Source organism: Numenius arquata, chromosome 10 (assembly GCF_964106895.1).
Source record: "Numenius arquata chromosome 10, bNumArq3.hap1.1, whole genome shotgun sequence".
Lineage (NCBI taxonomy): Eukaryota > Metazoa > Chordata > Aves > Charadriiformes > Scolopacidae > Numenius > Numenius arquata.
In genome coordinates, this window is record NC_133585.1 from 7,236,175 (window position 1) to 7,252,661 (window position 16,487).

The following is a 16,487-nucleotide window of genomic DNA, read 5'->3' on the forward strand; positions in this document are numbered from 1 at the left end:
TAATTGTCATCAAATTCCTCTACAAACAAAAAGAGTGAGAGTATGGCTTAGGCTGCAGATAGGCTGGTGGCTGCAACGTAGACTTCGAATGGATAAATTTGTGTCCGGAAATCTCCAGCGGTTCCACACCACCAGGCCCAGCCCTTGCGTCGAGGGGGAGGTAGAGGCAGCTCGAGGTAGTATTGGGTTTACAGTTCAACTCATCCAGTCGAGTGTTATCTATACTCAGTGAAGTGGCAGGGTCTGAGTTTTTTATTACTTTGACTTGTACAAAAGGTTATATTATTTATGCTCTGAGGATTCAAGCATAGTAAATTGCAGCCACTCATGTTTTTATTTTTACAAGTAATTGGACTAAAAATCTGGAAGCAGTGGCAACACAAATAATCAGGCCTCTGTTTTTGGTTTAGACCTTTAAATTTCTTATTCAGTGTTTATTCAGCAACTAAAGATTGAAATAACTTTTGAAATACATACTTTATTGAGTTTTATATTGCATTTTTATATTCAAAATATATTAAATGTGTATATGACTTAGATAATTGTTTGACATTGTGCAAAATAGCACATCCTCAGCTACTAGCCTATTGTGCTTGTAATTCAGCTTTCAATCTCAGATTCTTATGGTGTTTGTATTCTGACATGATAGAAAATAGGGCTGATTTTTAAATAATATTGTTTTGAGTTAAGTTGTTTCGTCCCTCAGTAGGCTTTGTATGCCTTGGCATGACAGTAAAACATGAAAAAACCCAGATATCAAAAGTTCAGTGTTATCTTCCTGTTGCTTGCTTTTGCCTAATCTGTGGAATATCTGCTGTTTTGAAACATGCTGTGGAGAAGCTTGTTTTGAATTTCTTTCTTGGGCATGGAAAAACAACTGAACTGAGACCTGAGTGTCTTTCCAGGGCAGTGTAGGGGAGTAGCATTAACTTGTTTTTTTTATGGTGGCTCTTTCCTGTCAGAGTGCTTGATCGTGGGCCACGGTGGATGACTGTGCCTGTGAAGCTTCTCAGAAGGACCCAAGCGTGCTACAGGGTTATCTGCTGCTCCAGAAGATGTTAGGGTGGTCCCTTTACTCTAATGTGATCCTAGGTGTTTTTGTATTGCTGTCTGGTGTGAAGAGCACTTGAATATGTATGGGGACAGTGACCAACTAAGAGTGTATTTGTATGATCTATGTTTCGGTAATTGTTCATCATCATCATCTGTGATTCTGTGATCATCATCTTCTTCCTCTTCCCTAGCCTATCAAATCCACAGTTGTGTATCTTTATGCTGGACTGTACTTTCCCAATCAGATTTTAGACAATCTTATTAATTTTAGGGATTGAAGGGGGAAAAAAAACCAACACAAAAAAGCCTGACATAGATTCTCCAGTCCATCCTCTTGGACTATAAGATTGTTACCTGCTATCTTTCCATGCTAGTGTTTTGTATGGTTCAATTTTAAATGCACTTGCGTAGAAATGGAAGACACTGACTGAAGGCGTTTTTTGTGATGTGCATTCAGCATTTTTTGTGATGTGCATCTTCCTTTTTTTTTTTTAAATTATGTATGGATTTGAAGAAATGCATTCATTGTCTACCATGTATGTTTCTAGGAAATTTTATTTTCTCACATTTCAGAGTGTAATAATCTTTGTAACTTCAGAGGCTGAATCCTAGAGTCTTATTTTGACCAAATGTTTTTCACTATTAAATACTGCATACTTCCATTGCTGAGGTAATGTGTTAATATTACTCATTATTTTGCATAATGTGAGCAATGGCAAAAATAAACCAAATAAAAACCAAAACGAACATTAAACTAATAACTTTGTTTTGACCATGCATTTATTGTTTACTTATGTAAACACTTGCTTATGCAAACAATTTTAATGCATATTGCAAGAGTTTAATTGAAGTGCAAGCCTCCCTCTATTCAAATAAACAAATTTAATGAACAGATTATATATTAAAGCATTATCAAAAGTCAAAAAGATATGAGCACATGTTTATCTCTGAATTTGATCTCTCATATAAATCTTTGCAGCCTTACCATAACGCCCAGTAACAGAAAAAAGTTGTACAAACAATTAGTCCTGAGCAGTTATCATGCAACAGTGTTTGACTAAGTGCGGTGTGTGGTAACGATTCCCCAAAGTCATGGGGTGTTTCCTTGCTTTCTGCTCTTTGCAAGGGTGATTTATGAGTTTACAAGTTCCTTCCCAAACTCCATAATTGCCCTGACAGTTCCCCAGATGGACTATATCCAAGTTGGTATAAACCAGTACTCATTGCAGCTGGGCCTTCTAATTCATCTTGAGTTAGGTACAGGACTTCTTGTTCTTTTTGTCTTTATTTAGATTTGTTACCTCTCCAGAAACACTGTACCATGGTAATTGGTACTACCTTCCCCTCAAACACCAGATATGCCTGAAAGCAAAACAAAGTTCAATTTAGTAAGGCTGAACTGAAAGTTTTAGTTTTAGGAATGGAAATAAGGACAAATACAAAACTCGGTCTTTGCTTATTACCTGCTTTGCAGGTTACCTCTCCACTTGCTGAATCCATCTTCTCTAGGATTCCTGGGATGGATTCCAGCAGGTACTGCTCTGGGTCCAGGTGTCTCAGCAATGTGTCTTTTCAGTCCTGCCATCAGCTCTGATTTAGTGATGCCAAAAAACAGGAACTTTGGTGATCATGTTTGGAAACTCGTTGATTCTCTGTTTTGTATCGTCTGAGTGGCTTCTCCTTGCCCCGAACACAACTATTTCCTCTTTCTCCCCGGGAGTATCAAACTGGCCAGTTACATACCACTCCAGCTGGACTTGTCCTTCTGTACGAGATTCATATCTTCCTGCTAAGTATTATACAAGACACATATATACATTTCACAAATGATCTCTGGTATGCCGCTCGCTTTCTAGAAAGAGATGAAACAGGATATAATGTTAACACTGATGACAGACCCAGTAACACAATTACTTTGTTTAAACAAGCCCATGAAAAAGTGTTTCCCCTCTTACAGCTTCTCTGCAAGCTTCCACTTGTACAATTCACTGGAGATTGCACAGACATAAGTAAAAGAAAAAGTTGTCTCTTGCTTGTGTGTACTTGCATTTTAGAGTAAAGCACATCCATGTGGAAGATGTGCTATTTAGCAGTTGGGTAGTCTCCTTGAAAGGATTCTACTTATTTGGCTCAGTCTTGCATAGATCTTGTATGCTTTTATCCTAGATTTTATAGATCTAATAATCTGTTTACTAGCTTTTGGGGCTTAAATGCTAGTTACAGTAGGGAAATCTGTTACAAATAATGGCTTGAGTGCAAAAAGAAACATTGAAGAGTAAAGATGAAAATTTGCCTTACAAGTGGAGATTGTTAAAAGATTTTTAAATATACACCAAAAATTAAATTTTTTAAATTGTTATTAAGGCGCCTAAGTGATCTGGTCTTCTTAAGGAACTAATGTCCCGGATTTTTGTTTTCAGGTCTATAAGAACTTTTAGCTCAATACATTTTAAAATAAAAGCATTCTAATTTCAAAACTAGACATGTAGCTTTCCAATTCAGGCACCTGTTCTAATATAAAGCTTAAACCTGCAAAGCTAGAACAGTCATCTTTCTGCCATCCTTGGACATCTCTAGACTGATATTTTACCTTAAACTTTTTTTTTTTTTTTAAATTGTACTGTGAACTGAGTATATAACAACTGCTTGAGCATTAAGTATGCCGATGAGCAAAATTTCACTGAATTTCACTGAATTTTTTTTGGAGTTGGAAGGGACCATAAAGATCATCTAGTCCAACTCCCCTACCAAAGCAGGATTGCCCAGAGAATGTCAGAGCATGTTACTCAGGAACATGGAACTCAGGAACTCAGGAAATGTTTGGGAAGAGGATTTTAAAAGTTGTACTGTGATTAAAATAAGGATTGAAGGACAACCTAGATCCTTGCTCCAGAAACATAATGGCGTAAAATGTTATTGAAAACAAATTTAAATATATAACAAATTCAGATGCTTGTGTGAATATTTTTTTTAGTGTAATTGACAAAACTCTCGTTCCAATAATCAGAAGCTATATGATTTTGGGAAGCTTACCAACACTGGCTTACATGTTGATTCAGTTACTCATATTTATTTGAGATAGTGTGCAGTTTAAGTAGATCTTATCAAAAAACATTAATGCAATGAATCTTACTTCAGTACTTTATTAAATCTATTTAAATATGCATTAAAATATTTCAGAGACATCAAACTGAGGATACCATTGAGCGTTTAGAAAGAGATGAATGCAGTGGTTGTTAAATTTTAATTGTCTCTAATCTCTTGCTACTATGGCAATAAAAATAAAAACTTTTTAGAGGAATATTCTATATAATGCATTATTTGCATTAGGAATATTCCTAGTCAGCAAATCCGTGTAAGAAAAATCACGTATTTTCTGCTTTTCCATCATTTTAATATCTAAGTCATAGGCTTCTAATAATCTTTGTGTTCTTATCTACATTTAACAGCATTTAGAAATCTTTCTTAATATTATTGAAAGCTGAAATGTCTTTTAGTCATCTTCTTCTTCCCCCTTCTCAACAAATTTCATGAGAAAATTAAAAATTTGAAATGAATCTACTCTATCTTATTTTGCTGTGCAGTTCTAAAGTATTCTGATGAGCCTGGATAAGCTGATGTGGCCTTTAAGGGAGAGACACATCAAATATAGGCAGACAGCTCCTGTGTCTGGTAACAAAGACTGAGGAGGTCAAAACTATCCCAACAGGCCTGAGCAGGTCAGTCAGAGGCAAATGTTGGAAATAAAATTTGGTGGGGAGGGGAGCAAGGGGCCTGGGTCAAGTCCTGTTCAAAAAGTCAGCTTTGTCAAAAGCTTCAGTCACATTCTTACCTACAGGCAACCTCTGCTGATCCCAACTCATTAATCGAACTGGAGAGCCGTCTTGACCCTGGCTCTTTCCCTTTGAAGTGTGGTGTCCTCTGCAGCATGAGGAAATAATTTGCTGCCTGATTCAATGAGCCATCAGTAGAGCCAGCAGACCTAATGACATGTGAGAATATTAACCTCCTACCACGAAGAGCTGTGAATCTTGAGAGGCAGTCTATAATTCACCCAGCACTCCTGAGCCTTCCCTTTCTGTCTTATTTTTGCACTCACTTTCTCACTCACAGGGAGAGAGAGAGGGAGAGGAGAGACGCTCTTGTCGTAAAACTTTATTTTCTTCAGTAGTGGGAGCCTTACTGAGCTGCTTGATAATGAGTTACTTTCCTTTTGCAGTTGGATAAAATTTATACTGAAAACTAGACATCTGCCTTGCATATAATCATTTCTGTTTAAAATATGACACAGGCTACATAACTGACATCAAGGGGGTGGTAATCTGAATACTTACCCAAGTAGAGTATTTTATATTTCCTGATTTATTTTTCATCATCAAAAGAGAAAAGTAAGAACAAGAAAACAAACGTGAATAGCAATGATGTTATTCTGTATAATGTGTTTTCTAGCTGCCCTCAGTCAAGAGGATCTTTCTGCAATCCTCTTCTGTTTTCTTTTTTTTTTTTTTTTCTACCTAAAGGGAAAAACAGTTCTGCCTGGCCAAGTGCTGTGTGTTATATGCACACACAAGGGTGTGTTCTTGCCCTTTGATTCTTAACAAAGAAATAGATTGTTGGTCTAATCCCACTGCTTTAAACGTCAGGGCTGGTTTTTGTCTTGTTGACTCCTTTAGCGTTTTCAGTCACCGATTCAGGTCTCCATGTCTGGTAAGCTTCACAAAGTGAGCCACTGTTATTCATGTGACTAAGTGAGAAAAGAAAAGCAGAAATGGCCCTGTGTGTATGTACTACTCACCATGAAAATGGTGGTGATTATCAGACTTTACACTGTTATATACCCATGTACAGTAAAATACTGTAGAAGTTTTGTTTTGGTTTTAATGTCTTTTTATAGCGCTGATTGGTGCTGCAAAAGGTCAGAATTGAGAGGTTATGGGGAATATTATCCAACATAACAAATCCCAGACCAAAAGGATTGTTGTCTTGTCTGTGCTAGAAAGGTTTTGGTGTGATTTGCTGTAACCGTACTGGCAAATTTCTCGTATTTGGTGGAAACAGAGCTTGCAAAAGCAAATGAAAGTACCTCAGAGTGTGAACACATCTGATGGTAAAAGACGTTTCTCTGCTGGAAGTGAAAGTTAGTGATATAGTTGTGCAGCCAAAACCTTCCTGTTGGAAATTGAGCCTGAATTCTGTTGGGTTACAATTACAGGGTTATTTTGATTCTGAAGCATTGTCGGTAAAACCATTAATGTGTTGTGTGGATCTGGGTACGGACTAAGATATCATGCAGCAGGGGATAAAGGAGGTTAGGGAGACAAAGCAGGGTAGGTAGCAGAAGGAAATAATAAATAAATGGCAGTTATATGCTGTGTAACAAGTACTACAGTGTCTGTGGTATGCACATATGTAGATCCTTGTGATTTTAAGTTGTTCTAAAGATATTTTTTAACATTGAGGGATTCGGTGTTATGTCCATTAACAATTCTCTGCTATCATGCTTGAGCAGTCTATTAGTCGTTCTCACCTCTTATAGCTGGTCACAAAGGCCAGTCCCCTTGCCTCTCTCTGCTTCATCTTTTTTATTAAGTTTATTAAAACTAGTCAGATTATACTTTCTTATGGCACAGGCTGTGCTTGGTCCATTCATTATGGTTTCTTATCTTGGCAGGCAATCTGAATTGAACGGCAGCTAGTCCATTATGCACATATGAAGCCCATCACTCCTCCAGCAATGGCCAATTCATCAAACATTTATCTTTTGCCCTCTGAGCAGTGCGTCAATTTGCTTGTCAATCCTCAGCCTTGGTTGTTGTGGAAGATGGGAGAAAAATTACTTTTCTTTTCCCCCTTCTCACTGAACTCCAGTAGTCAAAATGGGCTTTACTCTACTCACTCCACAGGCTTGTTACCCCCCTTTCTCTGTGCAAAAAGGGGAGGGGTCAGGTTACTATCTGAATTGCAGAGTGACAGATTGATCCAAGATACAGTAAAGCTTTCATTATGGCACTGCCTTTGCACTTGAATTTGCTCATATTTCCATTATAATACTGTTTTTTAGAGGGTTTATAAATAGGTTCTCAACTTGGCACATGGAGCTGAGAGGAGCTTTTAAGAATAAATACATTATGGGGTTTTAGGGTTTTGTCTTTTTTTCTTTTTTTGAACAGGTAGATTTATACTGTGTACACTCTGGCTTATTCTTTTGCTATTTCTAATCACTAATACTTCCTTGAATTCTTTCAAGTTCAGGAAATGGCAGTGTTTGCAAATTTTTTTTTTTAATGCCACGTGTTTTATTAGGACTGCATTCCATGTTAAGATTGTGGAAAAAGACAAATGAAGCAAGAGACACTCACATCCAAGTATGTCTCTTAAGTACTCTAACCTTGCTATTCTTCATTAAATATTTTCTGGAAATTTTAGCAGAAGGATGCTTATGTCCATACTTAGGAGTATTATTAAAGTGATGCATCCATTGAACTGCAGGGACTTCCCTACTGGTGGTTTTTCCAGAATGGCCTTTGATAAAATATGAATGCATACAGTCACTTGCTCTCTGCTTGGTAATTTTTAGCTGTGTTTTGCAAACTGTATTTTGTTATATGATACTTGTTCGATCATTAGATGACTAAGAGCTCATTTTCTGATCCATTTTGTGTTATTTTAAAATATTTTATATGGCTTATATGAAAACTGCCTTGCCACAGGCTATAGTATTACACTGATTGTCATTTTATTTAAATTTACACAAAATTGTAACAGTAATATCATATAAAATCTTGGCATGTTTAATCCTAAAGATGTAATATAAAAACTTAAGCAAAAAGAAGCCTAACGTGAAGGATAAAGCTTTAGCTGTATTAATAGGATATCCTCTTGAGTAGAGCTGTATTAAAAACACATAGTGAAATCTGAGACTTTAAGAGGTTCATTAGAAGAGAATTTGAACCCTACCCCACTCAGTTGGGTTGCTTCATGGTGGAGTTGGGCCAGGCAAATAAATTATCTTTTTTTTTTTTTTTTTTTTTGACTAGAGTCTTGGTAGGCGAGAATGATGGTTAAATGACTGCATGGGTGACTCTAATATGCTTTTGTGAGGTACTGAAAACTCTAATTGGAGTTTGTAGTTTGTTTTACCAGGTAAATAATCCACTTGTATGGGGCACAGCTGTAACAGTTTATCTTACCTTAATGTTGCAATTTCTTCTAATTTCGTTGCAAGACTTTGGACAAATAGACTATGTTCATCCCTGCCAAATGTATGTACTTCACTGAGCTTCACCTCAAGGTCTGGTTCACCTTCTGGAAGTGCCAATCTTTTGTCACTGACTGTGAGGAGTTATAAGTAACTGGGCTTCTACAGACGGATGAGATAAATTTGCATGGTTTCTTTTCAGATAACTCCATCACTTGAGGAGCTGCTGCTTAATAGCAAAATCTCTCTTTCTCAAGAAATTCTGCATATCTGTTTTATAATTGGTAGGAAAAGGTTTGAAATGTTGTGAACAACATTTAGAATTCAGAAGGCCTCTTATGTCTTCTTGTCTATCTATTTACTGACTGCTTTTGTTTGTGTTTTCCTTGAGGTTTGGGGGCGGGTGGTGGCTTGTAGGGGTTGAGTTGGTTGTGGGTTGGTTTTTGTTTTGTTTTGTTTTTTTAAGGAATGGAATTTGCTGCATAAGACTCAGAACAAGGCTATAAAAAACAGATTAAGATTCTGGGTTTTCATGAATCACCCCCATTCATGATTGTTGTGCAAGATGTTTTCATCCCAGTTTTGGTAATAAGGTGTCCCAAGTAGTCTTGTATGTTTTCTGTGTATAAGGAAAGGGGAAAAACGAGGGATAGATATTCATTTTATTGTATGTCTGAAAGTTAAGTATGACCTTTATATGAAAAGACTCAGGAACTAATTGTAGATCCAGTTCCTAACACAGGTTTAATCTTTTCTTATGGAGATCTTTTCTTCCCAGTTATTTAGTGATTCTGCTCATTCAATTCTCTCCATTTTCTCTTTGGCTGACCGTATTCACAGACTTGCCTTAAGTTTTATTTGAAAGACTTGCTTCCAGATATTTTCTATCTAGCAACAGGAAGCTCAGAACAGTTTGACTGGAAGTGATGTGAAATGGTATCTCTAGATAGCCTGCAAAACGCTAACATTCCCTCTGATATTAGACAAAACAAAACATTTCATGTTTTGGAAACATTGGTAAGCTTGAACAGAATTGAATAGAATTCTGTGATTACTGTTTTATGACTTGTCTGGTCTAATGTGGGGCCTGGCCCACACTATAAATTTTAGAGTTTTTTTCACTTTCTCTGGGGCGCCTTTTTCTTTTGTGTTCTGCTTTGGTCCAGAAGTCGTGTCAGAACTGTCTACTGCATACTCCATTCTGTTTTCTTTTTGGATGTAGCATCATGCAGAAAAATGGGTATATACGCTGAGTAGAACTGCAGAAAAGCTACTATGCTTTAATAGTATAGAGGTCCTTTTTTGATGCTTAACTTGTAGTTTATCTGCCATTACAATCTCTGTGTGCAGGAAATAGTTAAACATTTGATTTACAATGTTTTTGTGATTATAGTTGTGAGAGTGTTTTTTTTTTTCTGGAATTTGAACTGAATTCTATTTACTCTATTTTCTTTAATTTTTTTTATTATATATTTATAGAGTATAAAATATTTATATTAATATAAATATTTTCCTGTACTCACAGGTGAGACGTGTGTTTAGCACAGAACCCCCCAAATCAGGTTTGAGAGTAGAATTCTGACAGAGGTCTCAGCCTGAGGGAGTTTGCACAGAAGATTCACGTAACCCCTTCCACCAGCAAAACAGAATTGGAAATGGCTTGGGTTTTTCCCCTTATTTGTATGCTGTATTTCAGATTAAATGGAATTTAAAATTGAACAGGAATCAAAGCAAGTAAAACTGAAATGATGTTTTGCATTCCCAGGGAATTATGCAAAATCTAAACTTACGCATGTGTCTGTCTTATGTTTTTATAGATATGGCATTTATTTATTGCTCTTTGTTTTGTTTTGGTGAGGTTAAGTCAAAGGACTAGAAGTCAGGAGCTCTGGGTTTTATTTCTTGTCTCTTAGAAAATTGCTGGAGGTCACCTTTCGTTAGTCACTTAACCTCTCTCTGCTTTACTACAAAATGAAATTTTAAGCTCAGCAGGTTTTTGAAGAGTAATTCATTAACGTTAAAAAAAAAAAAAAAGCTTTGTGCTCCTTGGCTGGCAGGTGCTGGAGAAATAGAAATTACATTTCTGTTCTTTAAATACTGAAATTATCTACTACTAGGGTTCTTGTGTTGATTCTGCTCTCCTTTAATCTGTTAAAACATAAAAGGCAAGAAAAAAGGTATTTTAAAAAGCACTTGTTTTGTAACAGCTCTGTCTTTAAAACTTCTGGTAATGGCTATCTCTTGTCAACAGAGTGCAAATCAATTTCAAGGCTAAAGCCAAACTATCTCATTTACATATTGTTAACTGCTCTCTCTTTTCCTGTTAAACAGAAGGAAAAAAGTCATTAGATATGAGGCAGCTGTCTTATTAATGGAGGGGTGGGGCAAAACGTGAGGAACACTTTCAGCGTATACTTCTGAACAGCTTGTTCTTCCGGACAAGGACAACTGCAGAGCACCAATGTTTGTCCATTACTTGAGAGGCTGCTGCTTTTTTTTTCATTTACAATTTCTTGTGTTTCCGTTGTGAAATATTACCAAAATGAAGAGTTGCTCTTCAGTTTCATTGTAACCAAATCCCTGTCAGGCCAGAGGGACCATATGAAATAGTGTAGGTGACAGTTGCCACACATACACATAGAGGGGAAAAAAAAGACCTCTGCCATGACATTCCTTTACAATTAAAACTTTGTTACAAACTATGAATGAATTAGAGAAAAGAAAGCTGGAAGAAATCATACTGAATAGCTGAAGGACTTGGATAAAATGACATTTGTGAGACCTTTCTATTCTAAAGGATTATTTACTGTCTACTTACAGAACATCCTAAGTCGTTTTGCAGAGGGAGTCAGTTTCCTGTTTAGCACAGTGTTTTTGTAAGCTAATGAGGGCAAAGCGTGAGCCATAGGCAATGATGCTGTGATATTAGCTGTGACAGGGAGCTTGATCATAATTATCTTAACGAGGATAGGGTTAATTACAGTGGAAACTTAAAGTTTTTTCTGTTTGAATGAGGCGGCACTGAATACGTTGTGATGTTTTGTCGGTTTGATGTGACTTTGGAAATTGCAATGGAAATCTCTTGGCAGCACTTGCTCTCCTCTGGGAGCAGAGTGTGAGCCCTGCGATGAGGTAACTGAGATGGTACCTGCGGGTGAGATAATGGGCAGCTTTCCTGTCATCAGAGCAGGGAAAAGCAACCTGCAATACACCTTCATGAATAGCCTTTTGAAACTAGGGAAAACAACTACTGCCACTGCCCCTTCAAGTGCTGGTTGTATTGCGGTGGTAAAATCGTGTGTTTGTTTTAATATACTAATATGGGGAGATGTTTTTTCTCCTGTGAACTATGAGAAAACAGCACAGATTTAATTGTAGACTGGTTCTCTTTCTTGGGGCATCTCCCTCTTTTTCTACTCATCTCTTAGGGTGTTTGCGTGTTATGCTATGCACTCCTCTCCCCTTTTGTAATGGGCTCATGAGGAAATACTTGGAGTACATTAATATAACTATCTCACCCTAATTAAAAATAAACATGCCAGTATTTATTTCTGTTTTCTACCTCAGGCCCTCAAAAATGCTTTCTATATACCAATTTGCAATTGCAATCCTTTCTTATCCCCCATCTGCACATGGGAAATTGAGGCACATAAAAGTTATGCGACTTGCTGAAATTTGTACCATAAAACCTATTGTGTGGATTGTACTTAAAATTTTTAAATTGTGGAGTGTAACTGCTGGGCAATGTTTCCTTATATATTATGATGGTGGAGATTGTTGCCTTGAATTTAGCAGCTAGAATCACTGAATGATAACAAATGTGTTTTTCCCTTTTTTGTTTCTTTACCAGTTGTCTTTTCCAATTTTGGTTTGGTGCAATTTTTTTTCTTCTGTTTATGATGAAAAAATAAGAATTCTGTGAATAGCAAAATAACATATGGATGTAAATTTATGTTAATGGCTACACCCTCCCTGCGCTGTGGCAGCTCCTCCCATCTCCCCGGACTCTGAATTTAGGTGATTAAATCACCAAGTGCACACTGCTCTGATGACATGAAAACAACAATTAATAAGCAACCCCCTGTGTAACACGGCTCCTTTTTAACTGAGCAGCTAATAACATTACATGGCAAAAATTATCAAAACCAGACAGGTGTAAGGAGATTTGCACACAATTTTCTCTGCCTATCTATGAAACTAGTACCCCGTGTTCAGCCCAGGCTTGTGAAAGAAAGGCTGTTTCAATAGGCAACTCCCTCTAGTGTTTCAAGGCCTTTTGTCCCACTTCATGGCTTGTCATTTTGTTTTATGCCTCCCCTGCAGCAGTTTTGGATGTGTGCTTTCTTCTCCTTGCCAGTTGCCAACCATTTGCTGATTCTTATGATAAGACTATTATATTTGCATAACATAACTCAGGAACAATGTGTATTTTGATGCTGACACTGACCAGAGCCCAAACAATGTTTTTTCACAAAGGACCTATTAACATCCCATAAGGCTCTGTGGTGTTGACAAGGAGGTGGCCTTCTCTGAACTCCTTTGGCAAGTCAAAGTCTTACACTGAAATGTGAGGTTTGGAAATAATCCACTATTTATATAATAAAGAGTATTTAAGGGGAATTTGCTAAACTAGGTTTGTCAAATAAACTGAAACGAAAACTCATAACAGCTTGATAAACTCACTGCTACTTCCTCTGGGTTATTTTGCCTTTTAAAGGTACTTGGGGGAAAGCACTGTCTGAAATGTTTGCTGATCTCTCTGCTGATCTTGACTGTGGCAAACCCAAGTCTGTTGCGACCCTTTGCTGAAATAGCCAGCTGAATGCAGTGTGCTAGCACAGCTCTTAACCGTCTACAGTTTGTGTAGGCTGAATTGAGTTTTTTCCCAAACAGCTTGTTAAAGGCAAGTGCATAAAGTGCGACTGTTACTGTGGTGGTTGTTTCAGTATGATGTTTACAATAGAAGCTTTTGTTCTTTCAGCTTCAGAAATTGTAGTCTCAGTGCATTGTACCGATATAGATACGCCACAGGGTGCAGGCATGGCAAATTTTCTTCAGGTCTGGCTGCCCAGCATCAAAATGGCATTAGTAATAGTTGTACCTCCCTTTCGGAATGCCAAGTCAACAGAGTGTGAACCCTTTGGAGTCCTTGGACTGAAATACACTGTTTCAGTGTTGTGCAAATGTTACTTGAATATTCATAGTTTAGTGTACAGTAGCCAGTGTAAAGGTCATGGACTTGATTTCTTTTGGTTGTTTGAACCCTCTAACTGTGATTTATAAGTGGTCAGTAAGTTGTACCTACAAAAATGGTATCTTGTTTTTGTTGGAGAGATGAATGTTAAATTGTCTAATTTGAAACCCACATACTTTCTAATAATATTTGCATTTTCCTCCAGCAGTAGTGACTGTAGAACTCTCTAACAGGGGTCTTGGCTGTATTTTGTTCTTTGCCAAAAACTGGGGGGAGGGTGCGGAAATCCCCTCAGTATAAATGTCATTGGAAACTGAATAAATAGTATAGACTGCATCTCCCTTATTCATCACATTTTATAAAACAGCCAGGAGATACAGTGATGATCTTCCCACTGGTAGGCATAGTAGATCAGCTGTCAAGTCATGCAATCTCAGCATATCTTTAGATGTCTGGTAGGTGAATGAGCTGTGAATGCGTGCCTGTGCGTATGCTCCGTATACCATGTGTCTTAGTTGATTAATGTGTGGGTTTCTTTTTCCTGGTGGAATGTGCAAGCGTTAAGAATCAAGTTTAGAATAGATGCCTTAACAAGGTACCAAAGTGTTCTTTTTAGGTTTTTTCCCTGTAGTTTGCTATCAGAGGAATGAATACCTCCAGAATCTTGTTTATTTATAAGCCACCATATGCGCTCCATGTTGTGAAATGCTCCTTTTTAAAGCTGCTGTCTGCAGTCTGACCTGTGGCTTGACAGTGGGACAGTAAGTTCCAAAATGGGACAGTAAGTTCCAAAAAGAAAGAAAATACCTTTTCTGTCTGGAGTAATTTTGCATTTTACTTTGTAGAGAACATTTTATTTTGTTTGCAGGGACTCAAGAAGCAAATTAAGTGGTTAATAAAAAGTAAAAAAAAGTAAAAAAATCCTTTCTCCATTTCCTATTATTGCATGTAAGGTAACTGCTAAGAAATGATACTTGAAGTTGTATTTATTATTGTTAGCGGGGTATGATATTTCTTGGCAGAAATGATGGATGACAACTTAAATTTGTGTCCAGGGAATGAAGGTGAACTGTGACAGAGTTATTTATCTTGGGAATGGAGGTTAGGGTCAGGCGAGGCTGGGTGCCTGAAGGCACAAGACATTGACAAATTCATCCTGCAGGCCCCATATCTGAAGCCTTTTGTTTTGGATCCTGGCTACTCACTAAGTGACCCCCATCCTTCATCCTGCCAGCATGTGAAGGATGTGTTGCAGTGCCAGCACTCCCCTTGCCACTAATGCTTGTCATTCACTCTTCTGACAGGCCCAAACCAAAACTATTCCCACTCCTGAAAGGGAAGGTTAAAATATTTATTTCAGCTCATAATGACCTCCCTGATTTAGTGGAGTATCATTTTTCCTGTTGCCTTTGTCGTTTGCAGGTCACTAGAAGGACTGAAAACATTCAGTTACTTGGAAGAGCTGATCTTGGACAACAATCTACTCGGAAATGACCTTCTGTTACCCAGGTTACCCCACCTCCATACCTTAACGCTCAACAAGAACCAAATATCCTTTCAAAGAAATACCTGCAAAATGTCAAATGAGTTTTATGTGTCAGCCAAATTAAAGTATGTGAAATATAGTTCATGTGCAGACAAAGCATTCTCTCGTTTGGCACCTGGAATACTTCATAGTAATTTATTATAGGTCATTCATAAATGAAATGCACCATTATATCTTCCTGTTGCTCCATTTTAGTGAGAGATCTAAGTTATGGCTCTGAAGAAATCTTTCTAATAGATAAAATAGAGAAAGAAAATAATGTCAGTGCTACCAGTGTGCAGCAGTTCCTGTGTTTGCTTGGGGTTCTGTTGCAGGCTGACCTCTAGTGGAATAGAGAGTGCAGTGAAACGCTATTAAGTTTTTATACTTCAAAGAGCTTTTAAAACATTAGAGTAAAATAAAATAAAAAAACCCAAGTAACGTAATACCTTTCTCTATTTTAATGAAGTTGGTAATATCACAATATGGTAGCTGCTGTGCAACGGCAGCTGTAAAAGCAAGTCACTGTATTCTTGGTGTTCCAACTCTTTATAAATTCATGTAAAATCTGTCCAAATCAAGGTCTTAATACATTAAAGTATTTAGAAGGATAGTTAAGTCCATTCATGACCAATCAGTCAATTCTCTATATGCCTGAAATTAGTGCCTGCTTAAGTTTATTCAGAATAATACTTCAGCATTTGCCTAAGTACTCTGCTGAATCAGAGTCCTCTCGTCTGTAGGCTTATAGATAATGGTTTGTAAAAACTAATTCTCTCCAAGACCTGGGCATGGACTAGATTATTAAATGATTTTCCCATACTTTGACCCTTCTGGTGATTTTAAGATGTGTAATATATGGTTTTACAAAAGTTAAGGGTGATCAAATTGTGGCCAAAAGGCCAACTAAGGCTTGCAGAGTCTTAGAACACAGACTGTGAAAGCCCTCTCCTTGTAATTGCAGTGTGAGGATAAGGCTGCTCAACTGCAGGCTTTTATTACAGTCAATGTAAACAGAGAGCAATTTACCTCCTACTAAAGCAAAATCCTCCTACTGAGGAGAATAAAAATAACTGCAGATTCTACAATTTCTGCACTTATTTTTGACTCTATAAATAAATAAAAATCAGCAGAGGAACTTTTGTTCTTGGGGCCCTGGAAATTTGCTAAGAGTGTCTCCTGAGCAGTAACAATCATTACTGCTCTAGGTATTTTGCTAGATTTCTGGTTAATGTCAGGATTCTGGGGGTTGTATTTGAGTAGCTGGTTTTATTGTTTACTGCCATGGTAAAAATCTGAACTGGGCATGCCTTGATGAAGAATGGACAAGAACATTTTTGATGACGCTGTGACTGGTGGTGGTATGTCTCGTGAAGCTTATCTCCTTCTACAAAGCGTGAAAAGTAAATTTGGCCATAAGACCCAAAAGCATGTGAGTATATTTGTCCTTTGGGGGAATGTCAAGGAGGAGCTTTGCACTTACGAAAAGGGAGGGCAGATGTATTGAATAAGAGCTC

General features: G+C 37.4%; 1 protein-coding gene across 1 annotated transcript in view; it reads left to right on the forward strand.

Moving 5' to 3' along the window:
- Positions 1–16,487, forward strand: part of LRMDA (leucine rich melanocyte differentiation associated) — a 666,001-nt gene that overhangs the window by 354,506 nt on the left and 295,008 nt on the right. Inside the window, exon 3 of the mRNA XM_074155105.1 lies at positions 14,868–14,994. Within this exon, the coding sequence (XP_074011206.1) occupies positions 14,868–14,994 (127 nt within the window). The remainder of the gene's footprint in view (positions 1–14,867; positions 14,995–16,487) is intronic.